Source organism: Bufo gargarizans, chromosome 2 (assembly GCF_014858855.1).
Source record: "Bufo gargarizans isolate SCDJY-AF-19 chromosome 2, ASM1485885v1, whole genome shotgun sequence".
Lineage (NCBI taxonomy): Eukaryota > Metazoa > Chordata > Amphibia > Anura > Bufonidae > Bufo > Bufo gargarizans.
Window position 1 is genome coordinate 597,412,645 of NC_058081.1, and position 27,653 is coordinate 597,440,297.

At 42.9% G+C, this 27,653-nt stretch overlaps 1 protein-coding gene across 1 annotated transcript; it reads right to left on the reverse strand.

Moving 5' to 3' along the window:
* Window positions 1–216: 216 nt before the first annotated feature.
* ANKRD65 (ankyrin repeat domain 65) lies at window positions 217–27,653 on the reverse strand. The gene is made up of 4 exons (XM_044278275.1): window positions 27,556–27,653; window positions 7,882–8,080; window positions 3,921–4,470; window positions 217–1,573 (listed from the first exon to the last, which is right to left on the reverse strand). The coding sequence occupies exons 1-4, from the start codon at window positions 27,641–27,643 to the stop codon at window positions 1,325–1,327; spliced, it is 1,086 nt and encodes a 361-aa protein (XP_044134210.1). The 5' UTR covers window positions 27,644–27,653; the 3' UTR covers window positions 217–1,324.

Here is a 27,653-nt window from a genome sequence, read left to right on the forward strand (position 1 = left end):
AGTCAGAGCTTGAAAATATGACTCTTCTCTGGTCACACAAGTAAGATATGACTCTTTTATGTTAATTTGCATATGTATCAAATCGTTGTTTTTTTTACACAATAAAAGCATACAGAGCTATGGGGACTGGGTATTGCGGATGTGCTGGCGGCCATCTAGCAACCCATGTCCTCAGCTCTATACCCAAAATCTTGGTGACAGGTTCCCTTTAACAACCCCTTGAAGTCCTATAAAAAGGCTCATGCTAATTATATCTGGTGAACTCCATTGAGTTCAAAGGGAAAAATCTGCGGTAAATCCGCAAGCAATGCGCAAATTAAGGGACATGCTGCAGATTTCCAAATAAAATCCGCAAAAAGGAATACACACAAAAAAAACTGCAATGTGCACAGTGTGAGCAAAACTCTATTGACTTGTACTGTACTGTCATTTTCCGCGTATTTGTGAATTATTCACATGAAAAATTCACTGCATGTGAACATAGCCTTATGATCGCCTTCACGATATTGGTACTGTAAAATGCTGAAGATTTACCATAGGCAAATTCTCGGCGGCAAACGTGTGGCATATCTGCCATGTGGGAACAAATCCTTATTCTTGTTAATTAAGCGGTTTTATCAATGCGTCATACTGCGCCTGCACAAAAAGGAGCTGTCAATCAGGAGCAAGGGGGAGGGGAGCACCCAACTGGGCACTTGGCCTTCACAAGCATATCGGCTCAAACTTCTTTTTCTGGAGCACGGAACCACCAACAAGGGAAACATTGTATGCTGAACATGATGTTTATGAAAATTAGGTGACAGACTCCATTTCAAAAAAATAAAAATAAAATTATACTGAAAATTATACTTTTCCCACAAAACTCAGTGGGGGAGATTTATTAAACTGGTGTAAAGAAAAATTGGCTTAGGCTAGTTTCACATCAGCTGTACGGAGATCTGGCCGCCTGTTACGTCAGAAAATGCAGAGAATCGGCCAGACACAAACCGCAGCGTACAGGAATGTACATAACTGGGCCGGCGGGCGTACCTTTTGCATCCGGCAGTGCCGTATCTGGAAAGAATATACGTCGCTGATGTGAAACTAGCCTCAGTTGCCCGAAGCAACCAATCATATTTCACCTTTCCAGGGGAGTGCTGTACAATGAAAGGTGGAATCTGATTGGTTGCTATGGGCAACTAAGCCAGGTCTACTTTACACCAGTTTGATAAATCTCCCCCAATATATACCAGTCTGCTCAGCTCCTCTTTCTGTATACTCCACTGCCTGCAGATGGAACTGCATGTTCAATGTGAGAGGTGACCCTAGTTAGAGACGTACAGGATTAGAGTACATTTTGAACTGTAGGTAGTGCTCCTTGCAGGTAGGTAGACACTTGCTTGTGTCCCATCATGGCCGCTCTCTGCATTGGTGTGAGACACAGGCTGTCCTTTATATTCACTGAGGCTCCGTTCTGGACAAGGATCTGTACCACAGTGAGATGCCCTGCTGCCGCGGCCTTGTGTAAGGCGGTCCGTCCATGATTGTCCGCAACGTTCGGCTGAGCTTTATTATCCAAAAGCAAGTGAATAACCTATTGAAAAAGAGGGAAGGGGACAGAAAAGGGGTCATGAAATACACAAGACTAGGTAGAAACCTATTAACTAGGAAGGGTCCCATTTGTATCCTTCTGTAATAGATGCGTGCCAGGCACTGGTTTACTACAACCACCAGAACCAAGTAAGACTCTGTTCACACCCTGTTATTGGCCACATCGGAGGTATATGTTGAGGGTATTCGCCGTCATATGCCTCTAACATGTCCATAGGCCCCATGTACCCTCGACCAGTATGCATCAGCGTACCCTTATTGCATTTTTTAAGAAAATGTAGTTTGCTATGCACAGTAAAACACAGTATAGGACGCAGTATGGGAGTAGGAATGGGAGGCAATGGCCATTGTATGCCCAGACAGTGGCACGCGTCGGAGGTTTCTATGGGCTTACGCCAATGGTTACTCAGGGTCTTATTGCATCAAGGATTGAACAATTTAAAGGGATTTTTCTGGTTTGCATCAATATCCTTTAAAAAAGATCATTTATGAAGGTAGCTGTATTTTGTAATGTATTTCTTCTGTCCTGGGCTGTGGTCACATGACCATGTCCATACAGCTCTGTCTTATTTCCTGTGATGTTATGTCCATACAGGGGCAGTGATAGGGGAGTGTCTGTGTAACTAGCTGGGTGGGAGGAGCTATAAACTAACTGGGCGTTCTTAGGGTCGGTGACAGAGGAAGAAGAAATGCTTTGTTTGGGTGCTATAATTACGTTATGAGCTTGGTTCTGGTGCTGTGTATATCTACTGAACCTGGTTTGCGTGCTGTCTATATGTGCTGAGCTTGGCTCTGGAACTGTATGTACTGTATGTTATTAGATTGGTTCTGGTGCTGTCTTTATGTACTGGTCTTGGTTCTATGTTTCTATCATGGGTCTGGCTGGAGACAGCAACAAGAAGTGCTTCATAGAGGATGGAAAGAGACCAGAGTGATTTGTGTACATGAAGTAAGCAACTACAGGAGCCATATCTGTTAGAGACCATAGTAATCATGGAAAACCTCTTTAATTCTTTATTTTAATTAGGATAGGCAGTATCAGACCTTTCCTTGAGGGGTGACCAGGCATGGGCTAAAAAAAAAAATCATTGGTTGGAACCTCCCAGTATGTCTCCGTCCATACTGGTCAGGAAGTGTGATGTGCTGTCTTACATGCACGTCCCCGCTGCCGGCCAATCAGTGGCCTCAGTGGTGGCACATGCCGGAATGACATGTGATCTCTGAGGCATGTGCCGTTCCTGATAGGAAATCGGCGGGTTTGGATGATGTAAGTAATGAGTATGACGTATAGCTAGGTTTATTTCCCTCTCTCTATTGAGAACACAAAATCACTGTAGGCCAAGCTGAGCATGTATTTGTATCGGGGCCGGGTCAGGAAGTATAGCTGTCGGCTACTGAGGTGTATGGGCAGCCGAAGACTTATTGTCCTTCTAGCTATGTCCACCTGTCACCTGGACGTCACATGCATTTGTGCCTGTCCGCCAGATCAAAGGCTTTAACTAATTACTTGTCTTTCCTTCCTTGTGTACTGTACATAAGGACATTGTGTTCCTTGTTTAAGTGAATGTAGTTGTCTTAGTTACGTAAAGTGTGTCCTAGGTCCAGGGGCGTACAAAGAGGAAAGGGGCCATACAGCGGATGGTCCATTTACATGTATCCCACTGAGCAGGCAATTATTGGGAACAAAATGTTGAGGCGATGAGAGCTGCATTTACACATTCTCTGTTGCAGACCTGCCAAATCACCTGGTATTCCTGGCAGTCACCCAGGTTCTGGGCCCCCACTCCTGGTCACCTTCTCACAAGGTCAATTCAAGCAAATAGTATCTGCATTGAGCATTTTTTTTTTGAGAAGGTGCTATACCATGTACCGTGTACCATGCTTTGTTTGGGTGCTATAATTATGTTATGAGCTTGGTTCTGGTGCTGTGTATATGTACTGAACTTGGTTTGCGTGTTGTATATATGTGCTGAGCTTGGCTCTGGAACTGTAGTATGTTATTAGATTGGTTCTGGTGCTGTCTTTATGTACTGGTCTTGGTTCTGGTGCTGTATTTATGTAATGATCTTGGTTTGGCACAATATCTATGCTACCACAGTATTTTAATAAATAGGGCATACCCTATTATGTAACCCATGAGACTCAAAAAGTCCACTATTATTTTTGACACCACCTGCTGCGTAAGAGTGAAGAGCTCTCCATAACATCTCTGTGGTTGACACCACCCTCTACAATAGGACAAAGTCAATGTGGACCCCCTCTTCCCTTCTCTCTATAGTACATATAACCTGTCCTAGGCTGAAAATGTGTTCTCATTCAGCAACACATACCTCCAAGCTACCATTACTAGCTGCAATTGCTAGAGCTGTTCTGCCCAGCATGTCTTGGACATTCACATCGACCCCCTTCTCCAAGAGATAGTTCAGAGCCTCCATTTTTCCAGTCTCAGCTGCAACATGCAAAGGGGTCAAATTCCCAGAGGTCTCAAGTCCAAGGGAGACATTGTGTTCACTTAAAAGTTCTAAGATATGGACATGATTGCTGACGGTTGCCCAGTGCAATGGACTCCACTTGTTGTTGTCACCAATACATGGGTCTGTATTTTTCTTCAACAATAGCTGTGCAATGAGTGTATGACCATTTGCTGCCGCTAAATGTAAAGCTGTTAGACCTCCTTTTGTAGGAGCGATGGCACTGGATCCACGGTTTAACAGCATCTCAGACAAGTGTGTATGGCCACTCCATGCAGCATGGTGGAGAGGGGTACAGCCTGAAGCATCCTGAACATTTATTGAAGCTCCTCTCTGGATTAAGAGCTTTGCTGTAACTAAGTGACCATTGGATGCTGCGCAGTGAAGAGGAGTCCAGCCAAGCTCATCCCTGAATAAGGCAAGCAATATGTTTATTATAATGTCAAATATAAAAAAGCAAAAAAATTTTTTTATTAAAGGGACACTGACAGGGCCAATAAGCATATTGAGGTATATATATGGCACTACAGGTCTTATAATGGGTATTACAATCATATAAGTATTCCCCCTGTCCACATTATACAAACAGTAAACTTTAAGTTTTATAACCTGCTCCAACAGTCTTCAATCTGCCCAAGGGGCGGCGTTTCACCTCTCTTGCGCCCAGCCAGCCTCCCTCAACCGCTTTGAAGCGCCGCCCAGCTCATGAATATTCAGTTTGCTGGGCGGCTTCTGCGGTCCCCGCTCTGAAGCGCTGCGCTGAACAGTGCCCTGCGCATGCGCCGGATCTTGTGAAGTCGGGGACAGTAAGCGCCGCCCAGCGAAGTGAATATTGATGAGCTGGGCGGCGCTTACTGTACCGGACTTCACAAGATCCGGCGCATGCGCCGGGCACTGTTATCTAATTTTTTTCTGGATCCAATAGACTTATGCATTGAAATATCAGATCCGTCTTTCCGGTATCATCCGGAATAACAGATCCGGTATTAAATATTTTCAAAGCTAGAAAGAACTGCGCATGCTCAGACTGGAAAACTGGATCCGGCGATGCAGCAATTTCCTGAACACTTGGTACCGGATCCGGCATTAATACATTTCAATGGTAATTAATGCCGGATACGTCAAGTGCGGTAGTGTTCCAGGATTTTGGCCAGAAAAAATACCTGCGGTATTCTGTCCGGTAAGTACCCACAAGGGACGGAATGGAAGACATCCTGATGCATACTGAATGGATTGTTTTCCATTCAGAATGCATTGGGACAAAACTGATGTGTTTTTTCCAGTATTGAGACCCTTTACCGGATTTCAATACCGGAAAAGAATAATGCTAGTGTGAAAGCACCCTTACCCATACAATAGACCAGTGGTGGCAAACCTATGGCACGGTTGCCAGAGGCGGCACTCAGAGCCCTCTCTGTGGGCACCCACACCCTGGAAAAGGCTATGATGCACCAATATGCCTTTCCTGCCATCAGCGTAGGGAGCGCTATGAACGGCACAGGCAGCGCACTGAATGTAGGCGGGTTATTATAGCTAAATGATAAAGTACATGGAAGATATACTATATTGGACTGTAGTATTAAGGTTAAATTGCCGTGTTTGCACTTTGTGATAAATAAGTGGGTTTTGGGTTGCAGTTTGGGCACTTGGATTCTAAAAGGTTCCCCATCACTGCAATAGACCATTAGCTGTGCAAGCAATTCTTAGTATAGGCCATCAATATCAAATCGGTGGAGGTCTGACTCCTATTACCCAGGGGCATAACTACCAGAGTGGCAGACCATGGGACTGCTATGGGGCCCAGGGCAAGAGGGGGCCCAGTTGGGATCATCCCCTCTTTTACCGGGGGTGAAAACGTGGTCAGGACTCTACCCACATGCGGCCCTCAATACTATTCTGTGCGGCCCCCAACCATCTGGTAACAGACATGTATGTCCATGTCTTGTGGCTGCTCACTTGTATCGTTCATGTATTCTCTCATTAGATAGCAGTACTAGAAGTGTAACTAGACCTTTAGAATATATACTCTATGTTCAATATGCCATAAAAATAGTATCTCAGTTGATAATACCCCTTTATGGAAAAAATACAATTTTAATAGTAGAAAAAAGATGTATGTACGGAATATGTTAATTGTTATGTTAGGGTTGTGGTTCTACATGTCTTGGAGGACACTTTCTGGATCTTGTGACCAATGTGTATGTAAGATGACTATATGGCATTCCAGGGCTTTTTTTCTCAGAGAAAAGGTGATGGAACTCGCCCCCCCTCCCCTGGCCACGCCCCTACCCACCCCTAGGACCGCCCCCTAAAACCACCCCTTTAGAGAACAGGGATGCAAGTAAAATTGCCAGTGACGGTCGTGACAGCCAGGCTGCCAGTGCCCACGGCCGCCGCCGCCCTGGGCCTGGCCCCTTCCTTCCCTGTTCCTGTTCCCCTAATTGGCCAATTCAATCTTTTTTAATTTAAAAATGAAATAAATGAAAAATTACCTTTTTCCTTTTGTTTCCTTTTCCTGCCTGGTGCCGCTCTGCCTCCTGACTCCTGCTCGTGCCGACACCCACGACACTAAACTGCCGCCCGCGCCTCCAGCAGCCCCGCCCAGCTGCTGTGCGGGCCTGTCAGGGGGGGTCCCGGGTCTGGGGCCGCAGATAGCAATAGAGTCGGCCTGGGGGCGTGGTTTGGGGCCACAGAATCGGCGTCTCCTCTCTCACTCTCTCCGCCGCTGTCAGTGGTGGGCGGGAGCTGGACGGGCCTGAGCCAGTGGAGAGCCGGAGGTGCCGGAGGCTGCAGGGACTGAGGCTGAGCAACATGTAAACTGTAAGTAAGCAGCAGGCCGGCTGGGCCCAGTAACTAAAGGGGGGCGGGGCAAGTCGGCAGAAAATAGGTGGCGAAGCGCCGTTGCGGGGCGTTACGCCAGAGAAAAATGCCTGTGGCATTTACTAATTTAGCCTTTGTTGATATTGTGTGCCTTTTTCTTATATTTCATAAGCCATGCCCCCATATTGGGCAAATATTCTGTGCTGTCTGCGTTTTTGTCCTCTCCATAAGATGGCTGCTGATGGAGGGTCATCTGACCAGACACATCACTCATCTCCTCTATTCAAACACAATGCAGATGGCAGGTGCGGTGTGTATAAATGGAGAAGACCTTACAAACAGTCTGTTTGCCTTGTCACATGAACCTCCATAAGCTGACATTTTATGGACAGGACCTTTGTGTGGACAGCACACAAGACTTAGCAAACAAGGGTACATACCTTATGAAATCTGGAAAATGGTACAGAATTTCAACAAAGGCTCTATTAGCAAGTGCTATATAGTCATCTTATAAACATATTGGTCAACAGTAGCAAGAAAGTGGCCAAGCCCTTTAAGTAAGATATCTGTTGACAAAGCAAGATCAATTAACCCCTGAAGAACTATTGACTGGAAATGGATCATCTGTAAGGTTTAACAAATAATTGGTTTGCCAAGTCTCAGCACAGCGAAATATCTCGAATGTCTCAAATGTCCTATACAGTATGTTTTAAACATTCCACCCATAGAAATCACATCTATTGTCCTATCTAGATTAATCTCAAGTATCATCTTTCGGTTGCTCAGTCACCTATTTGACGCTGAGAGACTTTATCACCAGCGTGTGCATAGGATTAGAAGTCTTCATGGACATCAAGGCCGGGGAGGGATTAACACCTTGAATGAACATTAGAACCCAACAAAGACTCTGGCTCTTAAGACGGATTTATGTCTGTAAAATAATCTTAGCAATTGAGGTGTGTGGGGAGCAGTGCAGACATTAGTGGCTATATACACATACCTGTCATCAATCTTTTCTCCTTGTTGTAAAAGTTGTTTCACAAGACCAGTGTTCCCATTCCAGGATGCCAAATGGAGGGCTTTCCATTCATAGGTAGCATGACCCAGCTTCTCTGGCACACTTAGTTCTTCACTTAGTTGTAGGCATCTTCTTGCCAGCTCAGCGTCCAGGGTTGGTGCCCCTAATTTCTGCTGCATATCTTACAAGAAAGATCATTAATATAAGGTTAATCATTAATGACAACAATATACGTACAGGGCTATGAAAATCAGTAAATGCTTTGTGCATGTCCTACAGATCCCAGGACATTTGCGAGTTTGCTAATAGGTCAGCAGGTATGAACATACATACAGTATCTTATAGGCAGAAAAGGTAGCTGCCTTGAGGTCTCCTGTAAGACCCTAAACACGCTATTTACTGCCGAACCAGACATTTTTGGTGGGACAAGATGATAATCTAATGTGTATGGGGAACTATTGGTGTGCCATGGAGGATCTGAGGCTACTTTCACACTTGCGGCATGCAAACGGCAGCATTTGTAGACGGATCCGGATGCGGATCCGTCTTACAAATGCATTGCAGGAATGACATCCGGAGAAACGGATCCGTTATATATTTTTTTCACATTTTTACCGGCCTGCGCATGCGCAGACCAGAGGGACGGATCCGGCATTGCGATATTTTTAATGCCGGACCCGGCACTAATAAATTTTTTATGTAAATTTCCTCCGTCCAAAACACCATTCAGTGACTGAACTGATGACATCCTGAATGGATTTCTCTCCATTCAGAATTCATTGGGATAAAACTGATCAGTTATTTTCCGGTATTGAGCCCCTAGGACGGAACCCAGTGCTGGAAAAGAAAAACGCTAGTGAGTTTGAAAGTACCCTTAGTTGTGAGAAAAGATTAAAAGAATACAATTTTTTAGTCTTGAGAAGAAGTGTCTGAAGGCGGACATAGTAACATAGTACATAAGGCCGAAAAAAGACAAAAAGACATTTGTCCATCCAGTTTGGCCTGTCATCCTGCAAGTTGATCCAGAGGAAGGCAAAAAATAAAACCTGTGAGGTAGAAGCCAATTTTCCCGACTTTAGGGGAATAAAAAATTCCTTCCCGACTCCAATCAGGCAATCGGAATAACTCCCTGGATCAACGACCCCTCTCTAGTAGCTATAGCCTGTAATATTATTACACTCCAGAAATACATCCAGGCCCCTCTTGAATTCCTTTATTGTACTCACCATCACCACCTCCTCAGGCAGAGAGTTCCATAGTCTCACTGCTCTTACCGTAAAGAATCCTCTTCTATGTTTGTGTACAAACCTTCTTTCCTCCAGACGCAGAGGATGTCCCCTCGTCACAGTCCTGGGGATAAATAGATGATGGGAGAGATCTCTGTACTGACCCCTGATATATTTATACATAGTAATTAGATCTCCCCTCAGTCGTCTTTTTTCTAACGTAAATAACCCTAATTTTGATAATCTTTCAGGGTACTGTAGTTGCCCCATTCCAGTTATTACTTTAGTTGCCCTCCTCTGGACCCTCTACAGCTCTGCTATGTCTGCCTTGTTCACAGGAGCCAGAACTGTACACAGTACTCCATGTGTGGTCTGACTAGTGATTTGTAAAGTGGTAGGACTATGTTCTCATCACGGGCATCTATGCCCCTTTTGAAGCAACCCATTATCTTATTGGCCTTGGCAGCAGCTGTCTGACACTGGTTTTTGCAGCTTAGTTTGTTGTTTATTAAAATTCCTAGATCCTTTTCCATGTCAGTGTTACTGAGTGTTTTACCATTTAGTATGTACGGGTGACTTGCATTATTCCTTTCCATTTGCATAACCTTACATTTGTCAGTGTTAAACCTCATCTGCCACTTATCTGCCCAAGCCTCCAATCTATCCAGATCGCTCTGTAGCAGTATACTGTCCTCTTCAGTGTTAATTACTTTTTTCAGTTTAGTGTCATCTGCGAAAATTTATACTTTACTGTGCAAGCCTTCTACAAGATCATTAATAAATAAATTGAAGAGAATAGGGCCCAATACTGACCCCTGAGGTACCCCACTAGTGACAGTGACCCAATCTGAGTATGTACCGTTAATAACCACCCTCTGTTTTCTATCATTGAGCCAGTTACTTACCCACATACAGACGTTTTCTCCCAGTCCGAGCATTCTCATTTTATATACTAACCTTTTATGTGGTACAGTGGCAAATGCTTTGGAGAAGTCCAGATACACGACATACATTGATTCACCGCTGTCAAGTCTAGAACTTACCTCCTCATAAAAACTAAATTAGTCTGACATGACCGATCCCTTACGAAGCCATGCTGATATGGCGTTATTTGCTTATTTCCGTTGAGATGCTCTAACATAGCATCTCTCAGAAAACCTTCAAACAGTTTACCCACAACAGATGTTAAACTTACCAACCTATAGTTTCCAGGCTCTGTTTTTGGAGCCTTTTTGAATATTGGCACTGCATTTGCCATGCGCCAGTCCTGTGGAACATTCCTTGTCAGTATAGAGTCTGCAAATTTCAGAAATTAGGGTCTGGCTATGACATTACTTAATTCCCTTAGGATACGGGGGTGTATGCCATCCGGTCCTGGCGATTTGTCTATTTTAATCTTTTTAAGTCGCTGTTGTACTTCTTCCTGGGTCAGACAGGACACTTTTAATGGGGATATTATTTTTACATTCAGCATTTCATCTGACAGTTTATTTTTCTCAGTGAATACAGTGGAGAAAAAAATATTTAACAGCTTTTCTCTCTGCGACTCCCCCCTCATTACTCTTTAAAGGGTCAACACCTTCAGATTTATACTTTTTAACATTTATATAATTGAAGAACATTTTAGGGTTAGTTTTACTCTCTTTGGCAATTAATCTCTCAGTCTCTAGTTTGTCCGCTTTTATTTCGTTTTTTACATGTTCTATTTTTTTTCCTTATAGTTTTTCAGTGCTTGCTTGCTACCCTCCTGTTTTAGTGATTTATATGCTTTCTTTTTGTCATTTATTGCTTTCTTTACAGTTCTATTTATCCACATTGGTTTCTTTTTGTTCCTTAACCTTTTATTCCCATATGGTATGTACCGCTCACAATGAGATTTTAGGATGCTTTTAAAGATATCCCATTTTGTGGCTGTATTTTTATTTTTGAGGACTTTGTCCCAGTTAGTTAGGCCTATGGCCTCTAAGTTGGCTAAATTTAGCTTTTTTTAAGTTTGGTATTTTTGTTCCTCCCTGTAGAAACACTCTTTTGAATGATAATTGGATTGTTATTACTTTATGGTCACTATTTCCCAGGTGTCCCCCAACCTGCACGTCTGTTGTTCTGTCAGGCCTATTGGTTAATACTAAGTCCAGTAAGGCCATCCCTCTAGTCGGGTCCTGAACCAGTTGGGAGAGGTAATTATCTTTGGTTATTGCCAAGAACCTTTATGAGATGTACAAGTTTCAGTTTCCCAGTCTATATCTGGGTAGTTGAAGTCCCCAATAATAGCCACCTCATTATGATTTGCCGCCTCGTCTATCTCGTTTAGTAGTAGATTTTCTGTGGACTCTGGTATATTATATGATTAACTTATATAAGTATATCAATGGCATGTCCAAAAATTATGGTGAAAATCAGCTTACAGAGGCGACAAGGCTTCTTAGGAACTCCCGTTAGCGATTATATGGCTGTGTAAAGGTGCTGCCGATTCCCAGATAAGCAAGCAAAGTGCTCGTTCGTCAGGTAATTGGTTCATTTGTATGGGCACCTAAATCGCCGTTTGCCGGCAGCCAAGAGTGTTTGTGCATCAGGGTGTCAGAAGAGATAGCTGTTGGCTTAACGAGCATTTGGCCAACGACTATTAAAGGATTTATAAGGCCTTTTAAATGGGTTGTCCAGGTTTTTCTTTAAAATACACACACATCCCGTGGTCCCTTGTGAGGAAATCTATACTTACCTGCTCCTCGCTGCTCCAGTCTGACTCTGTGGCTCCTGGGCTGTCTTCACTGGATTACCAATACCTGACTGTCAACTTCCACATGAATGGGGTCACAGGTGCAACTGCAGCCATTGACTGGCCTCAGCATTGACGTGTCCACAAGCGGCATATGACTTTGCAGTGACATGCCGCATGGAGACACATCACAGCAGAAACCGGTTATTGGCTGCAGTGGCACACGACTCTGTCCATGTGGAAGTTGACAGGCTGGGCCTGGAAGTCCAGTGAAGATAGTCACTGAGCCAAAACTGAGAAGCGTGGAGCAAGTAACTAGTAGAGATCTCATCACAGGTAAGACTGAAAGGGGGAATAATAAAAATCCTGGACAACCTCTTTAACTCAAGACCTGCACAAGGCACCTCATATTAGCACATTTGCCTGGGATGTATCATAAAGATATTCCCTGTCTATAAATGCATATGGACATCATGGAAGGGCGTCCTCCCTCCAAGTTCAGAGCATAGACCTATTCATGATGCTAAATAGTAATGCTAAGTTATGCCTTTAATAGTGGTAATGCTATATCCATATGTGTACCAGTTAAACTTTGTATTGACAAAAAATTCAAGTGGAAGGGGTATGTATATCAAAATTTTACTTTATTCTCAAATAATAATTACGGGAAAAGACAGGATGGAAAACAGTATACAGAGAGCCATAGGGCCGTACACAAAAATGGAATCATGTACAATCATGCAATTAAGCATGGATAACCCACAGGTACAGATAATATTGGCACATGGATGATCGGAATCCTGTGTACAAGCATATGGGAAATTGCAACTAAATAAGTGAACAGCCCACCATAAGACTGAATCCCATATTACAATAACAAGGGGACTACCGATCATACATGAACCTCACATCAGCAAGGAAAATATAAATATATATACACTTGCAAGGATCCAGTATAGGTAGTATAATAGATAAGATCACTATATATCATTATAAAACCCCCCACAACTAGTGATGTGGATCTAGTGTGGATGCCAGCTGGAGCCAAACGTGAACACGCCCAGTAATATAATACTAAACGAAAACCGTACCTGAGGACATGGTAACCATAAGTGTAAGCCCTTAGAGCGCAAACCTCGACGCGCGTTTCGCCTGAGCGGCTTCGTCAGGAGGTAATACCTCCTGACGAAGCCGCTCAGGCGAAACGCGCGTCGAGGTTTGCGCTCTAAGGGCTTACACTTATGGTTACCATGTCCTCAGGTACGGTTTTCGTTTAGTATTATATTACTGGGCGTGTTCACGTTTGGCTCCAGCTGGCATCCACACTAGATCCACATCACTAGTTGTGGGGGTTTTTATAATGATATATAGTGATCTTATCTATTATACTACCTATACTGGATCCTTGCAAGTGTATATATATTTATATTTTCCTTGCTGATGTGAGGTTCATGTATGATCGGTAGTCCCCTTGTTATTGTAATATGGGATTCAGTCTTATGGTGGGCTGTTCACTTATTTAGTTGCAATTTCCCATATGCTTGTACACAGGATTCCGATCATCCATGTGCCAATATTATCTGTACCTGTGGGTTATCCATGCTTAATTGCATGATTGTACATGATTCCATTTTTGTGTACGGCCCTATGGCTCTCTGTATACTGTTTTCCATCCTGTCTTTTCCCGTAATTATTATTTGAGAATAAAGTGATATTTTGATATACATACCCCTTCCACTTGAATTTTTTGTTTATAGATTGGATGATATCAAGTGATGTGTTCTGTTTAGACTAGACAGAGAGGTTTTTTCTTTTGTAGGTTTAATAAACTTTGTATTGAGTTATGTAAAACTGTGATAGTTCTTTATTGATGAAATTATTGGTATTGGCCATTCTCTTTAGGGATCTGGACTCTGCCACCAGGCCGCTACCTCTAGAGTAGTCTTTGTTCAAGTTACTGCTGATCCACAGGGGTTAAGAGACAACAGTGTGCGGCACTGAGGAATCAAGAAAACTGTAATTAGGAACAGACCGAGGTCAGGACAGGCAGGGTTTGTGCTATTCTATAAGCAGTACTAGATCAGTTTAGGGTCAGTATGGTAATTGGGCAGAGGTCAGGACAGGCAGCGAAGGGTCAAATCCAATAATCAGGCAGAAGCTAATGGCGCATATTTTCAGGAAACTAGTATACTAGAACCTATTATTTGCGGAAGGTACTTTAAGTACCTGTAGATGGCCAGGAGGATGCGTGTGTCCTACAGGCTGAGTAGATCCAGACATAGCTTACATTTAGGAGTGGGATACCAGCAGTGCTACTTCAGTGTCCGGGCCCGCTGGGTAGGAGGAGGGGAACACCATCAGGCTGGAGCTGACGGTACACAGGAGCGTCGAAGCAGATGAGCACTGGTGGGCATGAACCATATCCATAACATTTACAATATCGTGCTGTGGTACGATATGGGCCCAGACACCATGATTGATAGGTAAGTACATAGTGTTGACCCTTTGCAGCATGACAGTGCATAGACATAAGGACACAGTGCTCCTGTGGGCACCTTAGTGATGGAATGGATTGATGTCCTTTCCACTTTTGCGGAACCTTGTTGGGCAGATGTCAATATAACTGCTTCACCCCTGAGACGAGTCGGATGCCATTACTAAGCTGCAGCCTGGGAGGATACCATGAGCGCTGGAAGGATACCATGAGGGAGTCGTCAGCTGGTACTGCTTAGCTGGTTTTTATGCGTGTTCATGTGGCAACACTTCCACACAATGACCAGAATAGCAAGAGGAGGCAGCAGTGAGAGCCTGGCCTACAAGCAGGCCTTAGAGAAGCTTAGCAAAATTACACAATGCAGCTCAAAACCACCATCAGAAACATACCTCTGAATCAGGAAAATATTGCATAGCACTGCTAATATTGCACTGTACATCTGGATCACATGAGATCCACCACCACTTTATTGTAAGTTGGACTATTTAACATTGTAAGAACTGTGCTTTTTGTTTGAGACAAAACTGTTGTATTGTGACAAGTGGTCGGGGCACTCACTAGACTGCTGTATTAACCTACTATTCTTTCATAAAGTTGATGCACCAACCACTGTGCCTATTATTTGGCAAGTAATAGAACCTATAGTTCACAGGACAGCGCTGATCCATCAGTCAACTGACCATGACAACACAGTAGCGGTGCTGATGTGTCACATATTGGTGACCACACTGCAGTTTGGAAACTATGGGTCCTGTTATGCCACAGTCTGGTGTCTGGAGAACGTTGCTCACAGCAGTCATCATTGTAGAACATAAATCTCCTGACAGTGCTGAAAGATGTGCCTAGTGACCTCCCAAGACAGCACAAGATACACACTTATCACACAACAACATTAATCATTATTAATCATTATTATGTTGATGTTTATTAAGAAAAAACGATGTCAGACTATGTCTGATAACGTCAACAGTACGCTGATGAAATACGTCACACTTATACTTTTATATGTAGTCTAATACAATTCCTTTATATATAAGTTCGGAAATAGCGCCCCTCAATCTGAATTTTTATACCTGACCTTGCAGGATCCAGATGGAACTCCTGTTGCAGGAGAGAGCTGCTGAGATTTCCATTGGCCTGTTCAGCCTACATGTCCACAACAGCATTATGCATTGGGGCATGTCCTTGCGGTTCAAAGCTTACACGTGAGGTGTGGCCCTGTCTCCTCTTTGCTTTGTACATAGAATAGAGTAGGCCCTAGGGCAGCAAACATTATAGTGCAAGATTTTATCAGGACAGAATGGAATATTCCCAACCAGGGCTAGACCCCTCTCCAAGTGCCCCATGGAGAAAGGGGCTAGCACTGGCTGGTCTTAAGGAAAGGGCTCCCTGATCAGCCAGTTTTGTCCACCATGTTGCTTTCAGGATCATTTGTATGAACCCATGGTCAATTGATTGCCCACATCGTATGAGTAAAGCTGGACATACATGTAAGATAACTGTATGACGAGTTGGCAAACAGCTATCTCTCCATATTCTCTCATACATATGCTTACCAATCATGCATATGTAATGAATGAGCAGAGGAGGAAAGCCGTTCCCAGACACCTGTAGCTGTGGCTTCTCTTCTGAGAACGGAAGTTGAAATCTAATGTGCTTGATCATTATCTCCCCTAACATGAGCCATTAGAGGAGAGTTGGGAGGCCCCATACACGTTAGATGGTTGGCCAAACCCACCAAAATAAGTGGGTTCAGACTACATAAATCTAATATGTACAGTGCATTTGGAAACTCTTCAGACGCTTTCACTTTTTTCACATTTCGCTATGTTGTGACCTTGTGGTAAAATAAAATAAAAAATTCTAGTTTTCCCCCATCAGCCTGCACTCAGTACCACATAGTGACAAAGTGAAGACAGAATTTTTGAAATGTTTGCAAATGTATTAAAATGTAGGAAAAAAACTAAACTTTTGCTTTGACATAAGTATTCAGACCCTTTGCTATAAATTTTGAAATTAGCTCTGGGGCCTCCCCTTTCTCTTGATCATTCTATGAGGAGGTAAGTTCTAGACCTGACTGTGGTGAATCAATGGATGTCGTATATCTTGACTTCTCCAAAGCATTTGATACTGTACTACATAAAAGGTTAGTATATAAAGTCAGAATGCTTGGACTAGGAGAAAATGTCTGTATGTGCCTGTAACTGGCTCAGTGATAGAAAACAGAGGGTGGTTATTAATGGTACACACTCAGATTGGGTCACTGTCACTAGTGGGGTACCTCAGGGGTCAGTATTGGCCCCTATTCTTTTCAATATATTTATTAATTATCTTGTAGAAGGCTTGCACAGAAAAATTTACATATTTGCAGATAACACTAAACTGTGTAAAGTAATTAGCACAGAAGAGGACAGTATACTACTACAGAAGGATCTGGATATATTGGAGACTTGGACAGAGACGTGGCAGATGAGGTTTCAAGTCACCTGCACATACTGTGAGGGGTATCTCTTACAGGGGGTCGCACTCACAGACGACTTCACGGATACCAGGTTTAAGGTCCAAACTTGTGCTTTATTGAGGCATATCAACACAAAAGACAGCACTCCAAACAGAACCAAAATAAACACCTGCCTGTCTAGGCACTACCTAAACAAAATAACGTCCCTACCTCACTTGTAGAGCCCTGTTCACGCGTCCAAGTAGGTACGGCTTTGCACAGCCAAACAGTCCACACACAGGGAAGGTATCAGGCGTCACATAGCCTTGTGGCCCCTCAGCCTCCACAGGTTTGTGTATTACAATCCTCTCTTCCCCCAGACTGACAGCCTGGGACAGGTTTTTATTTCCCCTTAACGATCCCAGATGATACCTGGAGATCCCTCAGGCTTAGGGAAAAACAGGCCCTGGAATGGGGTGGACTGGGGAGGTTCCACTACCAAGCCTACCTTCCCCAGTCCAATAAAATCCAGCCCATGAACCACTAAAGAAAAATAGCTTCAGCAACTATGTTTGCTGAAGCCAGTACCATCCTGGATTTTATTTACCTCACCCAGTTGAAAAAACCTGGGTGAGATATACACCTCTTCTGGGACTTTCTCACAGATTTCGCTGTTCACATCACCACAATACTAAATGGTAAAACAATGGGTAACACTGACATGGAAAATAACTTAGGAATTTTAGTGAACAGCAAACTAAGCTGTGGAAACCAGTGTAAGGCAGCTGCTGCCAAGGCCAATAAGATAATGGGTAGCATCAAAAGAGGCATAGATGCCCGTGATGAGAACATAGTCCTACCACTCTACAAATCACTAGTCAGACCACACATGGAGTACTGTGTACAGTTCTGGGCTCCTGTGTACAAGGCAGACATAGCAGAGTTGGAGAGGGTTCAGAGGAGGAAAGCTAAAGTAATAACTGGAATGGGTAGACTACAGTACTCAGAAAGATTATCAAAATTGGGGTTATTCACTTTATAAAAAGACGACTAAGGGGAGATCTAATAACCGTGTATAAATATATCAGGGGTCAGTACAGAGATCTCTCTCATCATCTATTTATTCCCAGGACTGTGACAAGGGGACATCCTCTTTGTCTGGAGGAAAGAAGGTTTGTATACAAACATAGAAGAGGATTCTTTACGGTAAGAGCAGTGAGACTATGGAACCATTTGCCTGAGGAGGTGGTGATGGGGAATTCACTAAAAGAGTTCAAGAGGGGCCTGGATGTATTTATAGAATGTAATAATATTACAGGCTATAGCTACTAGAGATGGGTTGTTGATCCAGGGAGTTATTCTGATTGCTTGATTGGAGTCGGGAAAGAAATTCCCCCCCTAAAGTGAGGAAAATTGGCTTCTACCTCACAGGGTTTCTTTGCCTTCCTCTGGATCCACCTGCAGGATAACAGGCTGAACTGGATAGACAGATGTCTTTTTTTCAGCCTCTATTATTCTTAAATATAGAGATGTTTGGAACAACCAAGACTCTTCTTAGAACTTGCTGTCCCTAACATATTAATCGGGGGAAAGAACCTTGGTAAGAGAGGTAATCAAGAACCCAATGGTCACTCTGGCTGAGTGCAGATGGGAAAAACTTCCAGAAGGTCATCCATCAGTGCAGCACTCCGCTCCACCAATGTGGGCTTTATGGCAGAGTGACCAGTAAAAGACACATGAAAGTTTGCAAAAAAACAAAACTTCTTGGCCTCAATTATAAGCGTTATGGAGGAAACCAGGCACTGCTCATCATATGCCCAATACCAGTGTTAAGGGAAAGCTGAATGGAGCAAAGAACAGAGGTATTCTTAATACAAAACAATTCCAGCATGTGGGCTGAAGGGTCACCTTCCAGCAAGACAATGACCCTAAGCACACAGCCAAGACAACACAGGAGTGGCTTAGGGACAACTCTGTGAATGTCCTCGAGTGCCCCAGCCCCAACCCAATTGAACATCCCTGGAGAGACCTGAAAATAGCTGTCCATTGATGGTCCCCATCCAACCTGACAGAACTTAAGAGGATCTGCAGAGGAGAATGGCAGAAAATCCCCAAATCCTGATGTACAAACCATGTGGCATCATACCCAAGAAGAGTGGAGGCTGAAATCACTGCCAAAGGAGCTTCAACTAAGTCTTGAGTAAACAGTGTGAATACTTATGCCAATGCAAGATTCTAGTTTTTCCTTTTAAAAAAAATTGAAAACATTTCTAAAATTATGTCTTCACTTTCTCATTACGAGTACTGAGTACAGAATGATGGGAGGGGAAAGTTTTGAACTTTCTTTTATTTTAGCACAAGGCTGCAACATAGCAAAATTAAAAAAAGTGAAAGGGTCTGAAGACTTTCACAATGCAGTGTATATCGTAATTACTGTATTGCACTATGGTGATTATCACATAAAACTTAATCTGACTATTTGTATGCTAATTACAGTGTTAATGGATGTATAACAATGGAGGAGTCAGGTTCTAAGCAATAAATAGTTCTTGGGTTGCACATTGCACAATAACTACTTTGTACACAGCAATCCATAAGACATGCAGGGTAAATAATAACATGCAATTACGGGTAAATTACACATACAGGACACATGCACATCATGTCACGTGCTAATTAGTACATAGTAGGTGACCTTGCCGTGTTGATAGGCTGCAGACATGTGAGGAAATGTGGTTGCTTTGAAGAATAGAATCCAAATTTACCTTTTCAGCTTCTCCAAGCCACCGATATAATGATAAAGGGAAATCTCTATTAATATTTGAATAATATTGTTGGGTTTATGTAAGCCTATTTATTCACTATTCAGACATCTGCATTAGATTAGCTGAATGGGCAGCATGGTGGCTCAGTGGTTAGCACTGGTAAGCACTGGTGTCTTGCAGCGCTGGGGTCCTAGGTTCAAATCTGACCAAGGACAACATCTGCATGGAGTTTGTATGTTCTCCCCGTATTTGTGTGGGTTTCCTCCTACACTCCAAAGACATATTGATCAGGACCTTAGATTGTGAGCTCCATTGGGGACAATGTGATGCGAATGTCTGTAAAGCGCTGTGGAATATAGTAGCGCTATATACAGTAAGTGCATAAAATGAACAACATGTTAGTGGTACAATGGTGATGTCCATAGGAATGCATTGAGCTTGACAGTGCGAATGCAACAGGATGACCAACTCCAAATTTTGCCTGACTTGGCTTTTAATTTCCTCTATTATTGGACATGCTGTCAATATACCATAGAGAGATTTATCTGCCTATATTGTTCATACATTTTTCTGGAGGTCCTGTATTTTTACATGAACAATGCAAAATACTGATGTTATATGCATTACTGGCAAGAGTTCATTGTCTTTCCCCCATGTCACTCAGCCCCCCTACCTGACCTATCCATTACAGTTAATAGCACAATGCTTTCTCCAGGCTCACAGGTCCGCTGCCTGGGGGTAACATGATGGAAAAAGATTGAGATTCCTCAGTTGTTGAAACCTTTTAATAGCTAACTGAAAAAATTACAGAACTGCAAGCTTTCGAGGCTACTTAGGCCTCTTTGTCAGGCGTCTCTTAAGACAGTATCTGAAGAGTCAAATATTTATACACCAAAGTACATAGGAATAATGAGGTAGGAATAGGAGTACATAGGAATAATGAGACAAGTGATGTAAAGCAGATCAATATATGGAGGAGAAAACAAACAGTTGTAACAGTTAATTGTTGGAGCAAAGTATGAGGAAACTGAGAAATCGTAATCTTTTTTTATCTTTTATTTACTGGCTAACACAGTACAAATATATATATTTTTTTTACTAATTTTACTAGTTCTGCCCTGTATTTTCAGCCACACATCCAAACCATCACCTCCAGCTGCCACTTTCAACTTAAAGGGAACCTGTCATCAACTTTATGCTGATCTCACTGAGGGCAGCATATAATAGTGACAGAAATGCTGATCTCAGCCGTGTGTCACTTATGAGCTAAAAGTAAGTGGTTGCCGAGAACCAGCATCATAACCATTGCAGCCCAGGCCTTGAAAAGAGTCACTGCTACCTGAGAAGAGTCATGGTTATTCGTGAGCTCCTGCTCTCCAGCTCATCTGCTGATGATTAGCAGTTCTCTCCTAGAGAGAAAGGGAGAAAACTAGGTAGAAGGCTGTCAGTCATCAGCAGGTGGGCAGGAGAGCAAGAATTTTTGAATAACCATGACTCTTCTCAGGTGTCCGTGACATTTTTCCAGGCCCAATCTGCAACGATTGGAACTTACTTTTAACTTATAAATGACAGACCGCTGAAATCAACTCACCTATCTCTACTTTATTCTGCTGTTAGTTTGGGCAGCATAAAGTTAATGACAGGTTCCCTTTAAGAACATCTCTCGTATTTGCTCCTTCCTCACCTCTAAGTCAACTAAAATGCTAGTGCTTACCCTAGTCATTTCCCTGCCTAGACTACTGCAAAATTCCATTCTGTGGCCTCCCATCTAGTTAATTCACCTTTCCCCTCGTTTCAACTCTGATTCTCTTCTTTGGCAGTCCCTTCACTGGCTTCCCATTGCAGTTTAAAATACTAATAAATACATACTGTATAAGGCCATCCACAACCTGTCCCCTCTGTACATCTCTGACCTGCTTTCTAGATACATCCCCACATGTGATCTCCGATCCTCACAGGACCTCTTCCTCTCTTCTCCTCTCATCTGTTTTTCACACAGTTGACGACAAGATTTCTCACGTGCCTCTCCCCTACTCTGGATCTCACTATTCCAGGACATCAGACTCTCCCCCAACATCCAAACTAGTGTTGAGCGAATCGAAGTTAAGGAAGTGGAATTTGATCCGAATTTCAGGAAAAATTGGATTCACTACGAATCCGAATTTGTTGGCGCTTCATGGTAACTAATCAATTTTAATTGCAGAAGGCCGTTGCGGCACCAATTCTCGCATGCACTGAGAATTGCCAGATTTTCTTCAATCTAGATGCCCGTGACGGCCTGTCCACGATCAAATGGATGAGGTGAGTATGTATTTTTTTGTTTTAGCCCCCTGATAGGATAAATGTGACTCTCAGATGCTGCAATCAGCATTGAATGCGGCATCTAAAGACTTAAATGACAGTGGCGGGCCGTCATTGTGCCCGCTTCATACAATGGAATGCGATTCATTACTAAAGTCTATTACCTCCAAAAAGCATGCTGCCACCACACCACCAAATGAGCAGCCTTTACCCTCACCTACTGTGTTCTTCCCTCTTCCCTTGTAGATTGTAAGCTCTTACGGGCAGGGTCCTCTTCCCCCTTTTTTTTACCAGTCTGTTAATAGTTTATTGTTCATTGTATTTTTATATTATGTATGTTTACCCCCTTTTGATTTACAGCGTCATGGAATTATTGCATTCTCAAATGAATAATTATAGGCATGATCACCTTTCTGGGAGATCAGATATGCCTTGACAGTTGTCATTTTCAGTCAATTTCCCAGCAGCTTGTATTATAAAACACCAGGGGAAAATGCTTATGGTCACTTTTATACCATCAGTATTTAATCAGTATTTTTGCATTAGTCAAAACCAGGACTGAATCCTACAGAGAAAGGTATAATGGAAAGATATGCATCTCTGAGATGTTCTGGAACCACCAATGGTTTTGGCCTACAAATACTGACCAAATACTGACCGTGTGAAAGTGGCCAAAATATTATGGCCTATCAGCAAGATAGTCCCATTTGGTGGCATAGAGCAGGTAATATAGGTGCTGTCTTTCCTCATAGTAACAAATCAAAGTTATAGTTAACACTCCATAGTCTCCAGATTAATGGAGAGAGACCAGACACGTGGAGTCTGCACTCCACTTGTGTAGAATTAATACAGTACTCTTCTCAGGATCAGTGACTGACTTCCATCAATCAATGTGTTATGACCTATCATACAGAATACAATTTATGATGTGAATATATTGTAATCCATTATAAGTCCTCATGCACACGACTGTATTTTGCATCCCTGTCCGATCCACATTTTTAGCGAATTGCACAGACCTATTCATTTCTATGGGTCTGTAAAAAAACGAACAACACACAGATGTCATCCGTGTGCTGTCTGCTGTGTCCATTCTGCAAATTATAGAACATGTCCTATTCTTGTCAGTATTGCGAACAAGAATACTAATTTCTAGTGATGGTAGCAAGAAAATTGCAGATTGCACACTGAAGATGTCCGTGTTATGTGGATCTATGGTTTGCAGAACGTAGTACAGACACAGTAAAGCGCATGAGGCCTAACACAAATGCCGCTCATTTATTCACACTTAAAGGGGTTGGCCACTTTCTGGTTACTGTTGACCAATCTGTTTGTGAGATGATTACATGACACTTACTAATATAGTCTTTGTTGAAATTCTGCACAATTTTCTGTATTTCATAAGGTATGTATTTTGTCCTGTCCATACAGTGCAGAAGAAGAGCAAGGAGTGCTGAGCAAGCAAGGTAAGTGCATTTCTTTTTTTACACTTGATCTGAGGCTGACAGGGGTCCAATATGAAGCTGATGGGGTCTGATTTGAGGCTGATGGGGTCTGATCTAACCTGATCTGAGGCTGATGGGGGTTAGATCTGAGGCTGAGGGAGGCTAGGGGGTCTGATCTGAGACTGATGGAGGTTGGGAGGTCTGATCTGAGGCTGATTGAACTTGAGAGTCTGATCTGAGGTCTGTTGGAGATAGAGGGGAGGATTTTGGGGTGTGATCTGATGTCTGATAAAGAATGGGGATCTGAGGACTTCAAACATGGCGCCCGCTCGCATGTGCAGCGGGCGCCATAGCCACCAGGTGCCTGCTGTTTCATACAGCAGACACCCGCAGCTAAAGTCTGCGACTGGCGATAATGCCGATTGTGGACTTTTAACCCTTTAGATGCCAAGGTCAAACAAGACCATGGCATCTGAATGTCCTAAAACCTGGAATCACACGCTTCCAGGTGTGCTCCGGCTCCCCCCGGAGGAGATCGGGAGAACCAGATGCATTGTGCGGCAGCTTCAGTCCTCCGAAATGAACTGAAGCTGCCGTACATTACCTCCTTGTTGCAGGGCTCCATTGGAATACATTGTAACTCTCATACACTCCAATGCTAATGCAGTGAGGTTTGGACGAGTTAAGAGTACTTTCACACTAGCGTTTTTCTTTTCCGGCACTGAGTTCCGTCCTAGGGGCTCTATACCGGAAAAGAACTGATCAGATTTACCCCCATGCATTCTGAATGGAGAGAAGTCAGTTCAGGATGCATCAGGATGTCTTCAGTTCAGTCTTTTTGACTTTTCAGGACTGAGATAATACCGCAGCATGCTGCGGTTTTATCTCTGTCCAAAGTTCCTAAACACTTGCCGGAATGCTGGATCCAGCATTAATTTACATTGAAATTTATCAGTGCCGGATCCGGCATTAAAAATACTGCAATGCCGGATCCATCCTTCCGGTCTGCACATGCGCAGACCTTTAAAAATTTGAAAAAAAAAAATTGAAACGGATCCGTTTGTCCATATGAGAAACGGACAGACAGATCCATTCTTGCAATGCATTTTTGAGACGGATCCGCATCCGTCTACAAATGCTGTCCATTTGCATGCAGATTGCCGGATACGGCACACAGTTGCGGCGACGGAACTGCTTGCCATATCACTCTGCCGCAAGTGTGAAAGTACCCTTAGGCTGTATTACACAGCACAATGTGATTTCCTTCTGGCAATCGCCTACTCACTAGCAGAGGAGACCGCTGCTATTACATGTAGCGATCTCCTCCACAGCATGGGGAGGAGTGATCACAATGCCATTACTCGTCCCCATGCTGTATAGTGGTTTGCCGGCGGCAGATAGTGATTAGACACCACAACCTGCTGCCTGCAAATTATAATTTTTTAACATGTCAAAAGATTTGGATTGCCTGAAGAAAGAGCGCTGGGCAATTGGCGGCAGTATTAAACTGCAAAATGATCGCTAACAATACAGGCTTTAGATTTCAGCATTTGCCATCAGTGGTGAGGGGTAGGTTAGAGTAAAGTGATCCGTCAGCTAAACAGTACTTAAAGAGAGCTCTCCTAATTTCATTGAATTGTAAAAAAAGTACTAAGGAACCAGGGGAGGGGAACGGAAGGCGGCGAGCACAATAGCTGTAAAAGACACTTGAGGACAATGATAGTCACTAGGCTGACCCCATGTTCTAGTGTGCATTTTGCAAACATGTCATCAGCTATAAAATTCTTAATTGTACAATGTATCTTGCTACACTTTGCTAAAAACAACCATAATAAATAAAACAAAACAGAAAACATAAGTCATTCAATTGTTCTTTTTTTGTCTCTATAAAGCCAATTTACCCATTTATTAAAGGAATTCTGTCACCTTGTTTTTGGCTATAGAGCTGCGGACATGCACGGCTAGATCGCCGCTAGCATGTCCGCAATATACCGGTCCTATAGGGCTGTGTGCTTTTATTTTGTTTAAAAAATGATTTTGGAGATAAGTAAATGAGCCTTGTAAGGAGCCCAAGGGGCTGTACTAACCTTCCTGGTGCCCAGCCACGACCCCCTGTGAAGGAGCCCAACACCGCCTATGTCCTCCGAATCTCCTCCTTTCATCACAGTTAGATTGCCGTAATCTCGCGATGCGCAGTTCCTTCCCTGAGGCTGATGCCAGCACAGGTTAGTACAGCCACTTGCGCTCCTTACCAGGCTCATATCTCTAAAATCATTTTTTTTAAATAAATAAAAGGACACAGCCCTATGGGACTGGAGGCAGGTGAAGGATGAAACGGAGCATGTGCGGCCATCTCAATGAGCAGGACCAAGAAATAAGAAAAAAACAGCAGGTGGCGCTATACAGATACATTTTATTGAATAACTCAGTGGCTATGCTAAATTTTCAATTACATACAATTACAAAAATATTCATATCCAGGTGCTGGTTTGAAAACTGTAGAATATTTTTCATGGGACAACCCCTTTAAGAGCATGTGTACTTTTACATAGCAGCCATATGTCAGTTTCTGTTCTGTTATCATAATGTTTAAAATGTTCACATGCACTTATTGTACTAGTCAAGCTGAGATATGAATAATCACTGATAATGCTGAGGTTTGCATGTAATCTTTCAGTATATGTAGATATGTGTCCTATATTTGGTAAGCAGTTTTGGTCAGATCATGGGAATCCAACTAGAGGGACACCTCAATGTGTTACGTATAGTACATCCAAACCATGTGATGCTTAGATGTATGAATTCCTCGCTTACGGACACACTAGATGTAAAACATATAACCTACAACACAGGTCCCTCTGGACAGATGCTGCAGGGGATATGTTACAGCAATGTGATACGCTCGTTTCAATTTGTACAAGACAACCCCTTGAGGGTACGGCCACACAGTCAGGTTTCTCCATGCAGGTTTGGAAGCCAAAATCAGGAGTGGATCATAAAAGGAGAGAAATTATAAAGGACAGAAATGATGTCTCCTCTCTTTTTTAAATTCACTTGGTTTTGGCTTCCAAAACTGCATCAGGAAACATGACCGTGTGGCCGTATCCTTAAAGAGCAACTAAACCTTTGAATGAAATTTTAATATGTTGTCCCTAATGCCCTAAAAACTTTTTCCAATATACTTTATTTAACTAATTTAGTATTTTTCTTAGTGTTCACCCTACCTAAAGCGCACCATTCACTGTGCACTTAAAACTCAGTTCTCCGTACACCTCTAACAGCTCACCGCAGCAGCTAATCCTGGCATAATACATGGGTACAGAGTACCTATGTGCTATGCCAGGTGTTAGTAATCCTCCGGGGGGCGCGGGCTGGAGCAGCAATATGCGCTCCTGCCCGTACTCACATCACTGCTGCGGCCCCATTCATGAATTTCACACTTCATACTCCGTACACCACTGAGCTGTCAGCGGTGTACGGAGAACTGAGTTTTGAATGCACAGTGAATGGTGCGCTTTAGGTAGGGTGAACACTAAGAAAAATACTAAATTAGTAAATAAACTATATTGGAAAAAGTATTTTCCAATATAACATAGGGACAACATATTAAAATTTTATTCAAAGGTTTAGTTACTCTTTAAAAATTGTATTTTTTATTTTTCTTGAGCTAGATAACACCAACATGTTAACAGGTTCATAGAGGATGCATTCATCCCTGTGGTGTAAGGTAATACTATGCAGGTATTAATAGAGCTGTTATATTATGTTCTGTTTCTACCAAGGGCTTGTATGCCCACAGTCTATATTGTCTATAATATATATTTTTTGGCAACAGAAATGGATCTTGGCAGAGAAAGTTCATTGAAAAAATCCCTTTATGAAAGGTTACTGCCCCTTGTTTCTCCTGGGTTTGGTTAAAATACAGGGTGAAAACATCGGCCGCAAAAATGGCCATATATCTGTGTTAAAATAATGCCTATGACTTTATGCATATGACAAAGCAGCATGCACAGCGCGTGTGTGGCGACATACAGATCTCTATGGTTCAGTATTACGGAGCAGTAGGCACTGCGTGTGCCACCTTGTATTATCTTGGTGCCGCACTGTATACAGAAGCATCTAGGGAAGAGTACGTCTAATGGATCCATAGAGCACAGAACTACAGTATACATTTTTTATAATTCTCATACTTATTCATCTAGTTTCTCTGGATATTTCATTAAAAAAGAAGAAAAAGCTCAGTTTTACGCACTGTGATCTGTGATTTACCTGAACAGTACTTGTGGCTGGTCAGCGCAGTGTCGGTCCAGGATAACTGCTGGCTTCCCCCCTCAGAAGTCTTGTAGTCTAGGATCATTACCCTGTGT